We start from the raw sequence: 17,979 nt of genomic DNA, 5'->3' as shown, positions 1-17,979 counted from the left end.
GATTTAAGTGATAGCTGAATTTTGTTTACCTAATAATCCTAATATCGTAATATCACAAACTTCTTGAAACCTTATTTATCGAGAAATAATTCCTAATAAAGTAATATATTTCTGTTGAATTGCAGTTTTTTTTTTCATTCATAAGATTAAAAGTTTATCATTGGCTTAGTTTAGTTTTCGTTGAGGCCATTCTTTAATTCGGACCGCTCTAGATCTCCTTTCTTGCTCATTTGTTTGTTTTTGTTTCCTTCGCGAGTTGCGAGTTTCCGACTCATTTCGGAAAATCCGGATCTGTAAATAATTTAAATTTAATTTTTGTAGTTAGTTGCAGTGTGTGAACGGGAAGTGATGGACTTAAAATGAAAGCACTCCAAAACTTATTCCCCAATAAAGAGGGATTTATTATATTTGCTTTGTACATAATATTATTTGTATTTCAAGGTAAGTTTCATTATACACTATTCGTTGTTGGCTATTTTGTCCTTATCAAAAACATGAGGCTTAATGTGCCATAGCGTTATCGATACATACTTCCTCTGTTCTTTCCCGGAATTCGTATTTACCTACTGTACGACAATAGGCGATTGAGCATTGAGTTTTACTTTTTGTTACAAACATGAATGTTTGTTTTGTGTTACGTTTCAGGTGTGTTCGTGACTGCATCGAAGAATGCAAAAGGAGGATATTCGTATAACACAACCCTGGTGGTGTTTCTGACTGAGCTGCTCAAACTTGTGGCTTCCGCCTCACTCTACTCATATAGACGAAAGTATGTTGCATGTATATTTTCCCCCAAAACTAGTACTTCAAAAATATGAACAGAGCCCTTTTATTATGAGGCTATAATTCGTGGAAATATTCTGTAGGTGTTTATTGGGTCTCTATAATACCTGCTATATTATACTGATTTGGTAAATATTATTTTCCGTAGATTTCCTCCATTATATCTGCATAATGTAACAATTTTTTTTTAATATAATTATAAATGGACTCTATGGTTATCCTTCCGAGGCCCATGGCTCTACCTTAGAAATAATTAACTTTAAATAATATACATTTATCCATTATAGATGAAGAGCAAATCAATTTAATACCCTATTATTGATTATAATACTATTACTATTTTTGTGTGTATGGCCTTAGAAGAATAAATGCTATGTACTGCATTACTAATTCATTCATTGAAATATTGGTATTTCAATCAATGGTGGTGGTGCTATTATAAGTAACATATATTTATCTAAATTACCATAACTTTATATCACAAAACAAAGAAGTAATAGAAGTGAAACGTATGTCTATAGCGTGTGGCAAGATTATGGTTAGCTGCATACATTTTCAGCACAGACTATTGTCAGTCGTGTGACAGTTTAGCATGGCGCTTTTGACATGTCAGATGTGAAAACGATTCCAGTAAAAATTAGAAATAATTACGAATATGCCGTGCTGCTCCATTTTGGAGTGTAAAAACACTAGCGGGACAAAAAATATTAGATATGGAGGCATTTCATATCATCGGTAAGTATTATTTTATGTAATATTTCAATATTTTTTACATTTTCGGTTTGCGCAAGGATTTTTGGATTGTTTAGTACAAAAATGAGATTTATGTAAATGAGATAAGGTTGATATCTACTTAGCGTAAAAGTCATGTACGGGTGCGCTATTTGCCCACAGTGCGAGGACCATATCAAAAGAGTTATCGATGTCGATGTTCGTATAAATATACACAGTTCGGTTTGTTTATGTTCATACATGTTCTTAATAATTTAGTTTTGTTTTGCCTCTGGATGATCATATCAAAAAAGTCGTCGCTTATGCACATTTTATATTATGTAGGTACAAAATATGTTCTTACTTATTTATTTCAATTCAATGGATTATTTGATTTTAAGTTTTTCTTATAGTATAGTATCTAGTATCCATACATATTTGTCAATTTTCTCTATTAAATATGAGTAGGTAAGGTGTCAGTTTTAAGCTGTCACATAATTTTACTGCCGGGTATTTGCTGGCCAGTTTAAAGCCCGCTCCACAAGCTTGGACAAATCTTGAAGCGTTCTTCACATTGGATGCGAGTACACATCATGCTCCGGTAAAAACGTGCATAGTGCTATCTCGCTCGTACATCAGAGCGGCATTTATATCCGCATTATTGCGATAAGTTGATAACCGTCTAAGTGCAAAAAATATTGTTAATATTTCCATTGTTTATAATTAGCATTTTTTAATAATTTTGCATACCTACGAGCTTATATCGGAGATTCATATTGATGTATGACACAACATTATTGCTTTGTTTTGCCTTAAAATAATAACGTGCTAGTTAATAAGTATTGTGAACACTTATTAACTAATACTTACACTTACTTGCGTATTTTTTACGCACGCATCTAGTGAGAATATTAATTGCAGGTAAAAAATACGCATCTCGCGTATTTTTCACGCTCGCACACACGCATCGCGGTGGGAGGGTAAGAAATTTGATTTATTTAAAAAAACTATAAGTACACAACGGGTTAGCACTAATTGGCTAGCAGGTTATTATTTCGCGTCATTACAAAGCAATATTGTTCTGGGGTGTGCTAAAGAGTAACAGTTTTTATTATATACCTACTCGCTTACAGTTATATGCGTGGTTGGTGGCGTGATTACTTTCAATACGAGATTTTTTTTATTAATAAGTAAGTAGGTAAGTACCTAAGCGTCGAAAATAAAGTAATACATATGTATAAAAAAAACTGAATAGTTTACGTGTACATTGATAATTAATAAGCGTTTATCGATATCACACCGAATCATGCACATCCCTATCGCATGTGTCAACCTCATAGTCGAATATTTTATCCTATCGCATTCACTCTTGGAAAAACCATGCAAGTGTAAAAGGGATAGAGCATAAATTACAATTTGTCAATGTTTTGTGTATTTTTACAAAAAATAAAAATCGTAGTGCAATTTTGACATAATTTTCTTGACTGTAAAGTTCAAATTACTGTGATGGGCAAGGGCTCATAATTCCTTTCGAAATAAGAAAATATGGCCAATTTTTGTGACAGCGTTTTGGCGACATAGGTTCTCATACTAATCCAGGCACATGCCGTTTCCCGTCGGAGCGCGGCGCGCTCATTCTTTCTTCCGTGCTTTATATAGTTACAAATAATATAATTACTGTTGCATTGAAAGCACCCATTACAAGCATGTTTTGTTTGTGTATTTAGTACATAAGCTTAAATAGCTGACAGTTGACTAGTTAATCCAACAGGAAACATCCAATAGGATTCTCATTGAAAATTCTTACAATAAGTATTTCAATTGGGTTATTGCAGGATAATCCTGGGTTTCTCTGCCACCTAGCAACTAATATAGTCGGCATGCACCACATATATTTTCTTTAATTAATTTTTAAAACAGTGGAAGTAAAATATTTAATAAAAAAATAAATGTATTGTGTGCCTTGGATCTCCATATAGTAGTGCATAGTAGAAAAAGGCAGCTAGCTACCTACCTACCTACTTTCACCACCAGATGATTATGCCACTCTTGATTAGATGTATATGTATATTAATGTGTGATGAATACTGTATTTCTGATGTTAGATAGTCAAACCTTGAATCAAGTTGTTGGTGAAGTAATAATTTGTTATTTACATACCCAATTCAGACATTTTGTAGAAACATCAAGATTTTACCTTTAGATATATAGAGCTTCCTGTTAAATTCCATTCGATTTCATTTCTTTTCATGTCAAATTCCGTTTGGTGCAATGAAGTGTATTGTAAGTAATTATTTATTGATAACAAGTATCTGTAGACAATTTGGGTAGAATTTTTCATTATTTTTCCCATGCTTGGGATAGTAATTTTTATTTATCATGAGACAATTAGATTCAATGAAGATACTATCTTTTCTACTAACTATTGAACACATTCATAGCCATATAATAGTTATATTTTTGTTAAAAAATTAATGCATTTTGCAGTTTACACCCCTAACATCTGTATGTAGGTTAAAAAAAAATGCTTTTAACTTAGAACTGGTGCTGATAATCTACATGCTTATGCTTCCCTAGCATTTAATAAAAATAATTACGTAATGTATAAATATATTTCCGAATATACAGGATGGCACAGAATACACCAACCTACTTTAAACCTCGTCTTCCTGTTTGTAACACAAATATTTTTTAATATCATCATTCATCATAGGCGATCTTCACATCCGATGTGCAAGTCTGACATCAGTATAATACGCGCATAGCGCTGCCACGCTCATAAACCGAAACGCGTGCGAATTCGCATCAGTCAGTATAATAACCGCGTAAATGCAACATGGCAACGCCCATATACTTAAATTACATAATTACATGGTAAATTGCCAGCCTGCTATCAGCTATTACTGTAGCGAATGTGTGCAATTTGATAAGTAGGTACGTAACTAAACCACTAGGTTAAAAAGCACATTAAATTTACAAAGTATATTCTAATAAAACATACACCTATGTTGTTGCTGCTTTATTTCGCTTTTTAATATGTAGACTAGAATTAAATAACAATCAATAGTACCTAACATATGTATAGTAAATTGAAAATTTTCAGTTTTAGTAAGTACTTACTTTTAGTTTATCTAACTAGTTGTCAACGCCAGATAGTTCACATTTTATCATTGGACTTTCGTATTTTCCCTATACGGATAAACTATTTTTATTACAAAAGCAAGTATGGTTAAATTTTCTCCAACAAAAAACGCATCTGGGTTATATTATACGCAACAGGGATCGTTTTTATCCTAAGGCGAGGGTCGAAAAAACGCGGCTCGCTGATCGCTGGCTCTTTGTACCCGCAATTGAGACTCATCAAGGCAAAACAAAACACACTTAGCTAAATTAGACAACTAAAATTAACTTTTATAGCTTTGCGAAACTATAAACTGATGATTTCTACTGCGATTGGCTCTTCTCCTGACTAATTTGGCGACCTTGAAGTTTGGGTTCCTAGGGCAAAAAGGGGCAGCAGCCTGGAGCCTAAGTTATAACATTCACGCACAGTTTCGGGTGTAAAAAATATTAATCAGCAAGTAATTAGTATTTACAGTACAGTAATAGTTTTGGATAACATTGTTACAGTGAAAAACCGCACATTTTCCGAGCGGTGGCCTTGAACTACAAGTTGCTGCTGCTGTACTTTATCCCGTCGCTGCTGTACTGCTTCTACAACAACTTGGCCTTCGTGAACCTCTCGCACTACGACCCGACCTCGTACTACATACTACTGCAGTTCCGGGTCGTGCTCACTGCTATACTTTTCCAGGTAGATTACTACTTAGTCAAAAAACGCCTTTTTCCCCCATTCTGGGACATTTAACGACAGTTAGGTTTACCAAGAGCGGTCAGATGTTTGAAGAACGTCAATAGTCCAGAGGTATGAAGGGCAGCGGCAGGCGTGGCTCACTCCGCGATTTCGTCACTTTGCTACAGGTAGCTAAAAGTATACATCCGTTTGCACCCCAATTTTGGGGAAAGCCATAAGCCGCGCGTGGCGCTGTCGCCACCTAGCGGCCATATCTGTGCTGATCGTAAAGGCCTGGCCAAACAGCCGGCGCGACGCAGCGCCGCGTCCGCGCTGCGTGATGCCGACGCGATGCCTGTTCAAACAGGGCGCGCGCAGATCGCGCCGGCCTCACGCTCTCAACACGCCCTCATCGCGCGCGCGAACGCGGCGCGGCCGCGCGGGAACGCGGCGCACCGCTCGCTGCCTAACGTCCGATCCGACTGATGTGACCTTGCGCGACGCGGCGGGCCGCCGCGTCCGCGCGGCGCAGCGCTGCGCACGCGCCGCGTGGACGCAAGGGGCCGCGCGACACGGGGCGCGACAGAAGCGGGGCGTGATACCGGCGGGACGCAGTCTGTTTGACATCGGTAACCTGTTAGCATGTGTCGTGCGACATCGGTAACGGTCGCGCGGCGCGGACGCGGCGCTGCGTCGCGCCGGCTGTTTGACCAGGCCTTAACAGACGCGTTTTGTTAGAGAGTGAGTCTTCTGTACCTAGTACTATTATTTATTCTGTGGCAGCGGACTAATGTTTCCACGCGGTCGCAGCACATAGAAACAGTCTTCAAACAACTTGATTGTCCCCCATAAGAATAGGGATCATCATCATCATCATCATCTCAGCCATAAGACGTCCACTGCTGAACATAGGCCTCCCCCTTGGACCTCCATTCGTACCGGTTGGAAGCCACCCGCATCCAGCGTCTTCCGGCGGCTTTAACAAGGTCGTCCGTCCATCTTGTGGGTGGACGTCCTACGCTGCGTTTGCTAGTCCGTGGTCTCCACTCGAGCACTTTTCGACCCCATCGGCCATCTTCTCTGCGCGCAATGTGGCCTGCCCATTGCCACTTCAGCTTGCTAATCCGGTGAGCTATGTCGGTGACTTTAGTTCGTCTACGGATCTCCTCATTTCTGATTCGATCACGCAGAAAAACTCCGAGCATAGCCCTCTCCATAGCTCGTTGAGCGACTTTGAATTTTGAGATGAGGCCGATAGTGAAAGACCACGTTTCGGAGCCGTAAGTCATCGCTGGTAACACACATTGATTAAAGACTTTCGTCTTGAGGCACTGAGGTATGTCGGACGAAAAGACATTACGTAGTTTCCCGAACGCTGCCCAACCGAGTTGGATTCGGCGGTTGACCTCCTTCTCGAAGTTGGACCTACCTAATTGGACTACTTGTCCTAGGTAGATGTACGAGTCAACAACTTCGAGTACCGAGTTCCCAACAGAGACTGGGATGGGAAGAATAGGGATAGGTAATGTATAATATTAATATCATCATTTGAAAAAATATTGTTATTGATGCTTTTAATGCTGACTGTACAACCCTGTTCTTGCTCTTGAATTGCTTCTAATCTGCCATTCTTTTCCTTTCAGTGTCTGTTCCAAAAGAAACTGACGTTAATGCAATGGGTGTCCCTGGGCATCCTGACCCTCGGTTGCATACTCAAGAACTTCGACGCTGCCTCAGTCCAGTCCAAGACCGGAGACACCGACCTCTGGTCGCAAGTATTCAACATCTACTTCCTATCCATCAACTTCCAGAATTTCTGCTCATGCTTAGCCGGGACTTACAACGAATATCTTCTAAAAACGCAGGGCGCGAGCGTAGACATATTTTTACAAAACGTGTTTATGTATCTAGACTCGGTAATCTGTAATTTCTTCATACTTATGCTTAAAGGCGAACTAGATACGGTCTTTGACGATTTTAGCTCGCTAGCTAATATTATTGTGATACTTATTATTGTAAATAGTGCCGTTGTAGGTATAGTGACTAGCTTTTTCTTAAAGAATCTTAATTCTATATTGAAAACTTACGCTAGTGCGCTAGAATTGGTTATAACAGCGGTAGTTTGTTATTTATTGTTTAATATTTTGATCACTTGGGGTACAGTGACGTCTATATGTCTAGTCAGTGTAGCGGTGGGGATGTATATGAAAAATCCAGTGAATAATGCGATCCTGAATGAACCTATGAAGGATCAAAAGCCCTTGCTAGAAGAAGTCAGAACTGAACAGTAGCTACCTATACCTACTGTGTATTTTATAATTCTAAAAGTGAGACGAATTTTAAACAGTGATATTTAAAGCGTGGCCTCGCATTTCTAGATCTTAGTTAAGAGTCACACCTAGCCGCCGACATACCGTACCTTCTTCTTAACGCTTATCCACGTGAAAAGGTCCTCCTTTTATTTAGGGAATTATGATAAAATCAGTACTTACATGCCCACAAGCTGTTAACTATTGCCCACAGAAGAGAAAAATGTACAGTTCGCGCGAACACGCTAGTTTTCTCTCCTGTGGGCAATAGTTAACAGCTTGTGGGCATGTAAGAATGATTTCATCAAAGTTCTATAAATAAAAGGAGGACCTTTTCACGTGGATAAGGGTTAACTAAGAAAATTAACCTTTATAGCCCTTAACTCTTGTGTATGTCTACAGGAAAGACGCGAACACAGTTTTCTTTTTGACCCGGGTACCTCTTGTCTGTGTAGGTATGATAAGGACCCTGACCGGATTTTAGCTATATCTTTGCATTATTTTCTATTAAGAATAACCGAGGTTTGGACCTACAATTTTTGACCACCACACACATGAAAGGTTGATAGTCCAGGTATCTCCGTAGCTGACTGTACATACGGTATAGAAAGACGGGATGTATTATGAAACGCCGTCGCTAAGTAATGCATTTTAATATTCATTTTCTCATGCATTTTGGTTTAATAATTGTCTATTTTTTTTTATTCCATGAAACTATACATTTTAAGGCATTTAATTACATTATTCGATTTTAGTGAGTTTAAACATGCTTTCTGCATTTTTGTGAGTATTAAGTACCTAATCTCGAAATTAATTAAAACTTTAAGGTTTAAATCTGCGTTGGATACTGACTAACTATAAGTTCAATTATATTTTTCAGTTCCTTCGTATGAAAGATTTAAAAAATGTTTATTTGTTCATTTGAATGATTATTTGCTGTCTCCTGTCTATTGCCAATATTGGTTTTGTAAAGATCTAAATTAATATTATTTTTATTTCAAAATGTTAAGTTGAAATAGGTGTGGTGTGATTACTGTGATTACGTAATTCTAACGAAATAATTATGGTGATGAAAAATCTGTTATCTATATAACAGTTTTTTTTTTATATGTTGTATTTCTCACGTAAAATGTTTGCACGTAGACATTTTTTGGAAGTCTAGCATATTCATTTATTTCGTTAATGTTACATTAGTAACAAAAATACGGTAAATACATATTGTCATATGGACCATCCCATCATTCGACGCGAGAGGTATACCTAGTAATGAGATGACACTTGAAAACAAAAGAATAACGGCCATTATAATAACATTAATAACTGTACCACTGCTGCTTATTTTAGTATGATTTAACGACATTATGGACAGTTCAATATTTCTCGCTAAGTACTTAGGTATATCTAAAGTTTTCGTTAGAAAACAATATGTATGTTGATTCGCTTATGGAGATTTTGGAGTGCTCATAAATAAATAATATGGATATAGGCACTTTTTTTATAAAATCGTTCGTCCCTCACCTGGGCAAGTCTCCCGGATTCCCTATGCCAATTCGTGCGCATTGCACGGTTATCATACTGATGCGAATTTGCACTTCTTTCCGGTATATGTGCGTGACAGCGCTATGTTACATCTCGCTCGCACAGCACACCGGACCGGCGTGCGAATCCGCATCCAATTTGAAGACCGCCTTACTCATGTTACAGAAAAGTGTTACTCCTCATCAGGGCTTCTCAAAGTACGCTACACGAAGCCCCGGGAGTTCAGCTGTGGTCTTAATATTCGCAATAAGGCAAGATAACGATGACTGGCTCACTCGCATTTTAAAAAACTGCCTGGGAAAGGGGTTCGTTCGTGGGTTAAGTTTGAACAACTCTGATCTAGATAAAACGGAAAGATATGTAACTCATTAGTTCAATTAATACTTGTGCCAGTATTAGAAGTAGTCTCAAACTTACATGTAAGTATAAGTATTATGTATTATGGACAGTAGGTATATTTATCTCGATAGTGTGACATGAAAAAGAAGCAATACTTTATTATTAGTACTATACTATATAGTAGGTATACTTATTTTTTACTTAAGGAGTATTATTATACGTGCTACTTAAGTAGTATTATACGTACCTAAGAAGTTATTAACCCTTTGACCGCCTTAGGGCCACTTGCACCAATCCAAATAATCTGAGGTTAAGCGGTTAAACCGTTAACCCAGTGTCAAATTGTATTTGTAAGTTTTGTAACCATGGTAACTCCATGTTAAACCGGTTGACCCCGGGTTTGTGGGATGGTGCAAGTGGCGCTTAGACGTTAACTGACGTGCGCGGCTACAGCCCAATATCGACCTTCGTGCATTCCCACAAGGTTCAAGATGACGCGCCGCGCACGATAGGCGTCGCGTTCAAACGATTAAGTCGCATACCAGAGGCCTCATGTAGATAGGAGTTAACTTTCCAATGTTATGTTAAAATACCTATATAGTTTATAGATGGCCAAGCAGATCTTGTCAGTAGACAAAGGCGGCAAACTTGAAAAAAATGTAGGCGCGAAGGGATATCGTCATAGACAATTTTAATTTCGCCCCTTTTTCTACTGACGAAATTTGCTTGACCATCTACATTTTCCACGTTCCTCAAAGACACACTGTCGCAAAACTGCATGTCCACTTTATGAATTACATGATTTATTCAAAATCTGTTAAATTTTGCAACTCGTTGGACATATTAATTTGTGGGTAACATGGAAATATAATTTGAAACTTAACCAAACCATATGTAAAATTATTTATTAACTGTATCAGAATTAATTTTATCGTATGCTTTAAGTAACGTGTTCCTTTTGTTTGTTTAGAGTTATTAGCTTTTTTAAATAAATATTATCAAATACCTACTTATAAATTTAGTATTATTTACGTAAGTACTATAGCCATTTATGTGTGCGTTTTCAGTTTTATACTGAAACACGCCCAACTTCTCAGCAGAAAGAGGCGCGAAATTCAAATTATCTATGGGAAGTTAACTCTTCGCCTTTTTTAACCGACTTCCAAATCTCAAAGAAGGAGGTTATCAATTCGGTTGTATGTTTTTTTTGTTTTTTTTATTTTTTTTGTTTGTTACTCCATATCTCCGTCATTACTAGATCGATTTTAAAAATTCTTTTTTTGATTGAATGTATATGCATACAGATTGGTCCCGTTTTTGTCAAAACCCAGTTCTAATGATGGGATCCATGAGGAATCGAGGGAACTCCTCAAATCTTAAAGGCATACATATAGTGATTTTTGGGTTTTTATCAACAAATCAAGCATATACACCCAAAAAAGTGACATTTGAAGGAAGTGGAACTGCTGATGATGATCAGAACGGAACTCTTTAACGACGCATAGTTCACGGTTGGCGATTTGTCCTCTTCGTTATGTTTGTTAAGCAAGTTAAGTTTTTAAGCCACATTTTTGTCAAGCTCGAGTTCTGATGATGGGATCCATGAGGAATCAAGGGAACTCCTCAAATCTTAAAGGCATGCGTATAGAGATTTTTGTATTTACATCAGAAAATCAAGCATTTTCATTAAAAACTATTGCATTTGATAAAGTGGAACTGCTGATGATGATCAGAACAGAACTCTTCAACGACGCATAGTTCACGGTTGGCGATTTATCCTCGTCGTTATGTTTGTTAAGCAAGTTAAGTTTTTAAGCCACATTTTTGTCAAGCTCGAGTTCTGATGATGGGATCCATAAGGAATCGAGGGAACTCCTCAAATATTAAAGGCATACGTATAGATTTTTTTGTATTTTCATCATAAAATCAAGCATTTACATTAAAAACTGTCGCATTTGATGATGTGGAACTGCTGATGATGACCAGAACAGAACTCTTCAATGACGCATGGTACACGTTTGGTGATTACGAATTTCGATTTTGACTTGGACTGGGACCCGGACTCGGACTCATACCCGAATCCGGTTCGGACCCGGACCTGGACTCGGACCCGGACTCGGAACCGGACTCGGATCCGGACTCGGACCCGGACTCGGACCCGGACCTTGACCCAGAAAACCACCATGATACCTTAACTAAATAAACAACTATGATTACCTACCATAAAATTAATGTAGGTATAAAGTACGATAATGCCAATCTTACTAGCCCCTCCCGCTTAAACCCCCGTACACCGCACGGCATGCGCCATTAAGTGGGTTAGGTTAGGTTTGAACTGCGATCCTCACAGAACCGAACAAGGATTAGGTTAGGTTAGAACTGCGAGCCTTACAGAAACGAAATGCTACTTGAAAAGTGGGTTTGATTAGGTTCGAACTGCGATCCGCACAGAACCGAACTGCTATCTGAGGAGTGGGTTAGGTTAGGCTAGAACTACGACCCTCATGGCTCTTCTTCACAATGGGCTAACGCCGGCCACTCCAATACAATACAATACAATACCATTTATTTCTCTCATATAAGCTTACAGTAGTTTACCAATTCGCTTACACGGTAAAATAGAAGATAAGACACATTAACAAATTATAAATTCAAAGAAGTAAAAACTCAAATACAGTGAAAACAAAACAAATAGAATTAGGAAGCAGCCGGCCTAGCCAAGGTTACAATCGCTATCGCTTCGACAACGAAAAGCATTATGTCTCTCTATCACTCTTCCATATTAGTGTGACAGTGACAGTTGCGTTTCGATCGCTACGGAGCGTAAGCGATTGGCATCTTGGCTACGCGGCCTGATTGGAAAACAAATACAAATAGTGGCATAGCCTTAAACAAAGGTAAATATTTTTATATTAACTACCAAGTTCGGTAAGGTTTAGAGCAGACATGGTGGCAATGATAAATTTCCCCAACCTGTCAGAGAATAAGTCGGCATCCGGGACCTGGGTGAGTATACCGGGTGTGGCCTGTAACATGAGCAAATAATTAAAACATAGATTGTACTCCTCAAACGGTGACACTTTTTATCAACAACTTTTAAAAATTATGAAGTATTGATACTCCCTATTTTTCATACAAAATAAATATTATCTTCAATGGACGCCGTCGGCGTCGGCACGCCATATCATTGTGATTGACGTTGCTTGTCAAGCCTTAAACATAACAAAATTCGCAATACATTGCGTCTTTGAATAACCTTTAAAGTGTATTAAAAATCAAACTACAAGTTATTTTCAAAAGTCGCTGAACAAATGTTGATCAGTATGAGGAGTACAGCCTGCAGTTAAATTTTTTGCTCATATTACAGGCCACACCCGGTATTATTTATTAGAGAGATGGCTCGGGCGGTGGGCGCGTTTGCGGCATGCACAGTGCGTGTCTCAGGGGTCGCCAGGAGGCGCCGGCAAAACCGCGCGGGGCGCGCGCCGCCAGTACTCGCACCTTCCAAGGGACGCATTTATGCGTTAGAGGGAGCAAGTGATATTGCTATCTCATTCTACCGCATGGCTGCGTCCCTTGGAGTGGCCGGCGTTGGCCTATCCTGTAGAGGAGCCATTATACAGAAGCGAAATACTAGTAGAAAAGTGGGTGGTTTTACCTCCTTTTCTACATAGTGTACCATCTACAATAATATTTCATCGGCCCCCATGGAAGTCGGTTTTTTTTTCTTAAAAATTATCTACTGACAGGGTCGCTGCAGTATTTAAGGTAGGTACATATTTACCTATGGGACATTAGTTGCCTGTTTTTTTTTTCATTTCATACAAGAAGTTTCGGAAACATCACATATTTTTGTATGGGGAATTAGGGATCGATTCCATATCCAAAATGAAAGTTTCCGTTCCTGTAATTTTTTCCTGAAATTACCGAGAACTGTTCCAACTTTTTGAAAACTTTTCCCAACTTGCACATCTGTGGGTGAAACATGGGAGCAATACACAAAACGCAAACCGACGCGCATAATTTATTTCATACTTAAGTAAGTAATCATTAAATAGAATTTCTTACATTATAAACTATCTTGGGAGACATCATTTGGGCTTCGTTGAGGCACATCACACTTAATATTTTGACAATGGAATTTTATTCATGGTCTTTATATGTATGTATATACATCACTTCCTTATTTTGCTAACCCTTTTAACTACAAACGACGTCATATCACGCCGACATAAAACCGTTTTCCAAGCCATTATTTTCCATCTATCTATGAGTGAAATCGGACCACGCTATGTTTTTATGGCAGGTGCTTCGAGTAGCTATGGCGTTAATTATTTGATATTTACATACATTGTCGCCGCCCATTCAGTGCAAACCTAGCGTGGTCGGAGTCTATCACTGATCAATAAGCAACAAATATGACTTTCTAATATTTTTTATAAAAACTTACGAGTTAGAAATCAAAGCTACATACAACAGCATACTCGTACCTGTAAGATTTTATTTAAGCATTATGCATATTTCGGTATTTCTCTACACACTGGACACAATAACCTTTCTTCGTCGACGTGGAATGACGTCGTTGGGGGCTGTCCATAAATTACGTCATCGTTTTTTGACGATTTTTGACATGACATCCAAAATCATGTTCGAATGACCCCGTTTCCTCCTACGTCATGCTACCATCCGATGTCCAGACCCCCCCCCCCCCCTCCTAATTTTATATGACGTAATTTATGAATAGCCCCTTGGCAGTCAAACGGTTAATCATTTCACCCGTTGCCAATGCGATAAACGGACAAAAATAGCATGTGCGTTTTACATAACCCTAAATTCCTCCATTTCGGTTAGAGGAAGTCCGACCAAGCCATCTATTTTAAATATTGCTTTATTCATGACTTATTAGCGAACTGTGGCTAAGTTTTTGCCAATGCAAAAACGCTAAAACAATGACAAGAATACTGTTAGTACATTTCGCGTGAAGGGTAAATGTCTAGTTGCTAAAACCTAAATAACAATATTATATTTACCTAGGCACACTCCTGAACAAATCGATAAGGCATGTATATTCAAACAATTTGACTCTGACACAAAAGTATATGAAATAGGTATGTAGTAGTATATTAATAATTTTCACATCACACCAAGTGCTACATTACGACACCGGGTGCTATAATAAGCACATTACGTAACTACGTCGAAAATTTAAAGGGCCATATGTACTGTAAAACGTCGTATGATACAGTTGCGAATAGGTACCTAATTCGCAACTCGTGGCGATTGGAAAGCACTCCTATCGGTCGTATTTTAAAATTTGCCATCGCCCCTCGTTGCGAATTTCCTACTGTTCACACTTGTATCAATAGTCTTGTTATTTGTGTATTTTATATGTAGTTTATTATGTCCTTCAGTTGTTCGCAATAAGTAGTTCTAAATAAATATTTGACTGGTAGAGAATGCCTCTAGGCATCAAGTCTCCCATTTGTACATTGTACGATAAACTTTAAATAAATAAAAATATCATATCAGCTATTCTGCGATCTTAACCAGATTGTCGGTCCAACTTTGGGCCTTCTATTCACACTGTTATTCCGGTCTTAAGTCAAATTGTTCCACTATACATACCTGTACATACATGTACTAGGGTAGGGTTACAACCTTAGACCCACATTGACGATCAAATTTCTTACACATGACTTATCAAGACGCGTATAACGTCTCAGACGTCTTGTGACGCCTAGATGTTCGGGTCTCAAAATGTGGCCAAGCCTTAACGGATTCACTACCAGCTCGACGTTGGCAACCTACACGGGAAAACCCATATGTAAAAATCGCCTAGAACAGAGAACCCTCCTAGCGGGCCGCCGGCAGTGAAGGGGATTATATTATATTGCTAACAAAATTGATCGGTCTATGTGGGTCTTTCACCTTTATAACTAGCATGGCACCGTGACCTATATTGGCTTATACAGAAGGGTGGTAACATATTTCTTCCTGTACCTATGGGTCGCAGATAGGACCATGACTCCATCTTTGATTGACAGCGCGTATAGATGGTTCAACATCACGTGGTTTGGTTCTGGTAGGAGAGTTGGTTCACACTGAAAAAAAGTGCATTTCACTGAGAGTTGAAAATTGAGGATGCTGTATTTTAATGTAAGTATATGCTAAAAATGCTATAATTAATATATTTTTAATAGTCTCTATAAAAATAGTGAGGTAAGTTTATGTTTTGATAATTAGCAGCAAGTTTATTGTAGTCAATAAATATATAGCATCTATAGCATGAGGCAATGTCTAAAATTTGGCTTTTTTATATTTAGGTCCCTCTGGCTGTATTTCATTTAGGCATGATGTATTATTTAAACAAAATATCCAAATTAAATTCAGATAGGTGCAGTAAAAAATAAGGACATTGCTACTCACTGAAAGTGGTGTATCTTTGTTCAATATGACTTGTAATAGGTGAGGCGGCAATATTGGTGGCCCTGATACCTTCTCCCATGGTTTAGCTTGTGGAATTTCCTGAAATCAACAAACAATTTTTTTTTGTATAGCCGAAGCCGAATATATATTGTGTCCCACTGCTGGGCAAAGGCCTCCCCTGTCTTTCGCCACTCGTCACGGCTTTGTGCATGCTCCCGCCAGTCGCCACAAAATGAGTCCAAGTTGTTTCAATGTCAATTTTATAAGTAAGGAAAAAAAAACCTTATCCCAGCTCATGTGTAATGAATACACAAATATGTACAAAATAAATGAAGTAATTTATTAAAAATTAATTTACCAAAGACAGAAAAACGAAAATTAATTATTATAAAGCCTATAAGGTACAGTCAGCTAAGAAAGTGGTCTACCACTTTTCGACTCTATCAGTCAGATGATGACTCTATCAATGAGATGATGGTGGTAGACCACTTCCTTGGCTAACCATACTACCTAATTTTTCTAGGCACTTTCCGAGAGTCAGTCATTGAGCATATTCTACGTAAAAAATGAGAATGAGATGAATATTTACCTGTGAATACTCAGTCTGGGCGCTGCTGTGTACTCCTTCACTGTCCTTGGCCAGAGCTTGGAACACCTCAAAGTCGGACAACTTCACCTTTACCAAGTTATTCTTGGATCCCATGCCATTGTCAACTAATTTCTGAAAACACGTAATGGACTATGCAATTGATTATTCTTCTGAGTAATGCTTATTGTAGTGTCTGTCCTGAGAGTGTAGCCAAGATGATATTAATCCTAGCCACCAAGCGGCTACCTGCAAGGTGTTCAAATAAGTATCGCCTTAAGGCTGAAACACCTGATGACAGATGCTATGAAGTCACATGACTATTTCCATACATTATTTTAGTTTTAATTTGCTTATAGATATCAATGTTCAACAAAAACTGTTCATCAAGTTATTGATATACTATATAATATTACAACAAGTAAATATGATATGATGTTAGGCAACTATAGTTTTCTTTTATTAAACTGAACTTTATTTACTTTTTTCTTTTTACTACATACAAAAGAATTGTGAAGTTGTTATGGGTAAGTGTTGCCACTAAACACAAGTAAGTAAAGTATGAACTTGCGATACATATTAATCAAGGTATAGACAAGCCCCAATGTGAAGACCAGTCACACTTAGCTGTATTGTATACCATACTTACCCTTTTGACCAAAACTAAACAATATCCAATTATTACTCACCACTGTAGGGTCATTGCGCCACTCTCCATCCACAAAATACTTGTACTGGTGTTCGCCTTCTGGGAGGTCTATTATGGTCACAAAATCTCCATGACTCTTCACCATAGGAATTGTCTTCCAGTCAGTAAATGTTCCACTAATGAAAACCTACAAGTAATCATCATTATACTTTAAGTTCTTAAAATGAAATATTTTCTACAGTAATGTAGAGACATGTACCAAAATTTGATCGCAAAAGTACCTGTTTACCACCACCTTCCCATCTAAACACAGTGGGCAATACTTTCGATTCGTCCGTAGATTTACTTCCTTCAGTCAACGTGTTCGATCGTTCACGCATAACACCGAATTCTTCCTCGCTCTCAGGCACGGCCTTGGTATAATAAGGAGCCCCATCCTCAATGTTATTGTCGTCATCTCTGCCACTTCGATCGTCGTCTACCTTTTTGTCAAACGTAAAAGCCTCGCCTTCTTTGGTTGGGGAAGAAGGACCAGCGCCTATTGGTTTGGCTGCAGCATCTTTATGCCATTCTTTGGGATGATTACTACCTGCGTTTCCCATTATGTATATAAATAGTTAACCAAATTAAACCTCACATTTGAGGAAATAATAGAAATTTTAGTGCACTAAAAGCAAAAACGTCATTGTCAATCAAAATAACAGTCCGAATTGGACTCACTACTTCATTATAGAACTGTTTGACATGCTGAAAGCTGTAGGAATTTTGCTAAGGAAATATTTTGTTAACTAAGCCATTGAAGCCATATAAAAAAAAACATTTTTTATGTATTAAAAAGGGGATT

At 38.1% G+C, this 17,979-nt stretch overlaps 2 protein-coding genes across 2 annotated transcripts; one reads left to right on the top strand and one right to left on the bottom strand.

Moving 5' to 3' along the window:
• The first annotated feature begins 253 nt into the window (after positions 1-253).
• On the top strand, positions 254-10,491 carry LOC134679908 (UDP-galactose transporter senju). The gene is made up of 4 exons (XM_063538852.1): positions 254-441; positions 646-769; positions 5,125-5,308; positions 6,931-10,491. Exons 1-4 carry the CDS (start codon positions 360-362, stop codon positions 7,576-7,578), a joined length of 1,038 nt encoding a protein of 345 aa, XP_063394922.1. The 5' UTR covers positions 254-359; the 3' UTR covers positions 7,579-10,491.
• Positions 10,492-13,483: 2,992 nt separating this feature from the next.
• Positions 13,484-17,817, bottom strand: LOC134679902 (5'-AMP-activated protein kinase subunit beta-1). The gene is made up of 5 exons (XM_063538839.1): positions 17,417-17,817; positions 17,176-17,322; positions 16,490-16,621; positions 15,901-15,999; positions 13,484-15,575 (listed from the first exon to the last, which is right to left on the bottom strand). Exons 1-5 carry the CDS (start codon positions 17,735-17,737, stop codon positions 15,429-15,431), a joined length of 846 nt encoding a protein of 281 aa, XP_063394909.1. The 5' UTR covers positions 17,738-17,817; the 3' UTR covers positions 13,484-15,428.
• Positions 17,818-17,979: the final 162 nt, after the last annotated feature.

Source organism: Cydia fagiglandana, chromosome 1, assembly GCF_963556715.1.
Source record: "Cydia fagiglandana chromosome 1, ilCydFagi1.1, whole genome shotgun sequence".
NCBI lineage: Eukaryota > Metazoa > Arthropoda > Insecta > Lepidoptera > Tortricidae > Cydia > Cydia fagiglandana.
The sequence above is the reverse complement of the archived record's forward strand: the minus strand, read 5'-3'. Positions and strand labels throughout refer to the sequence as shown.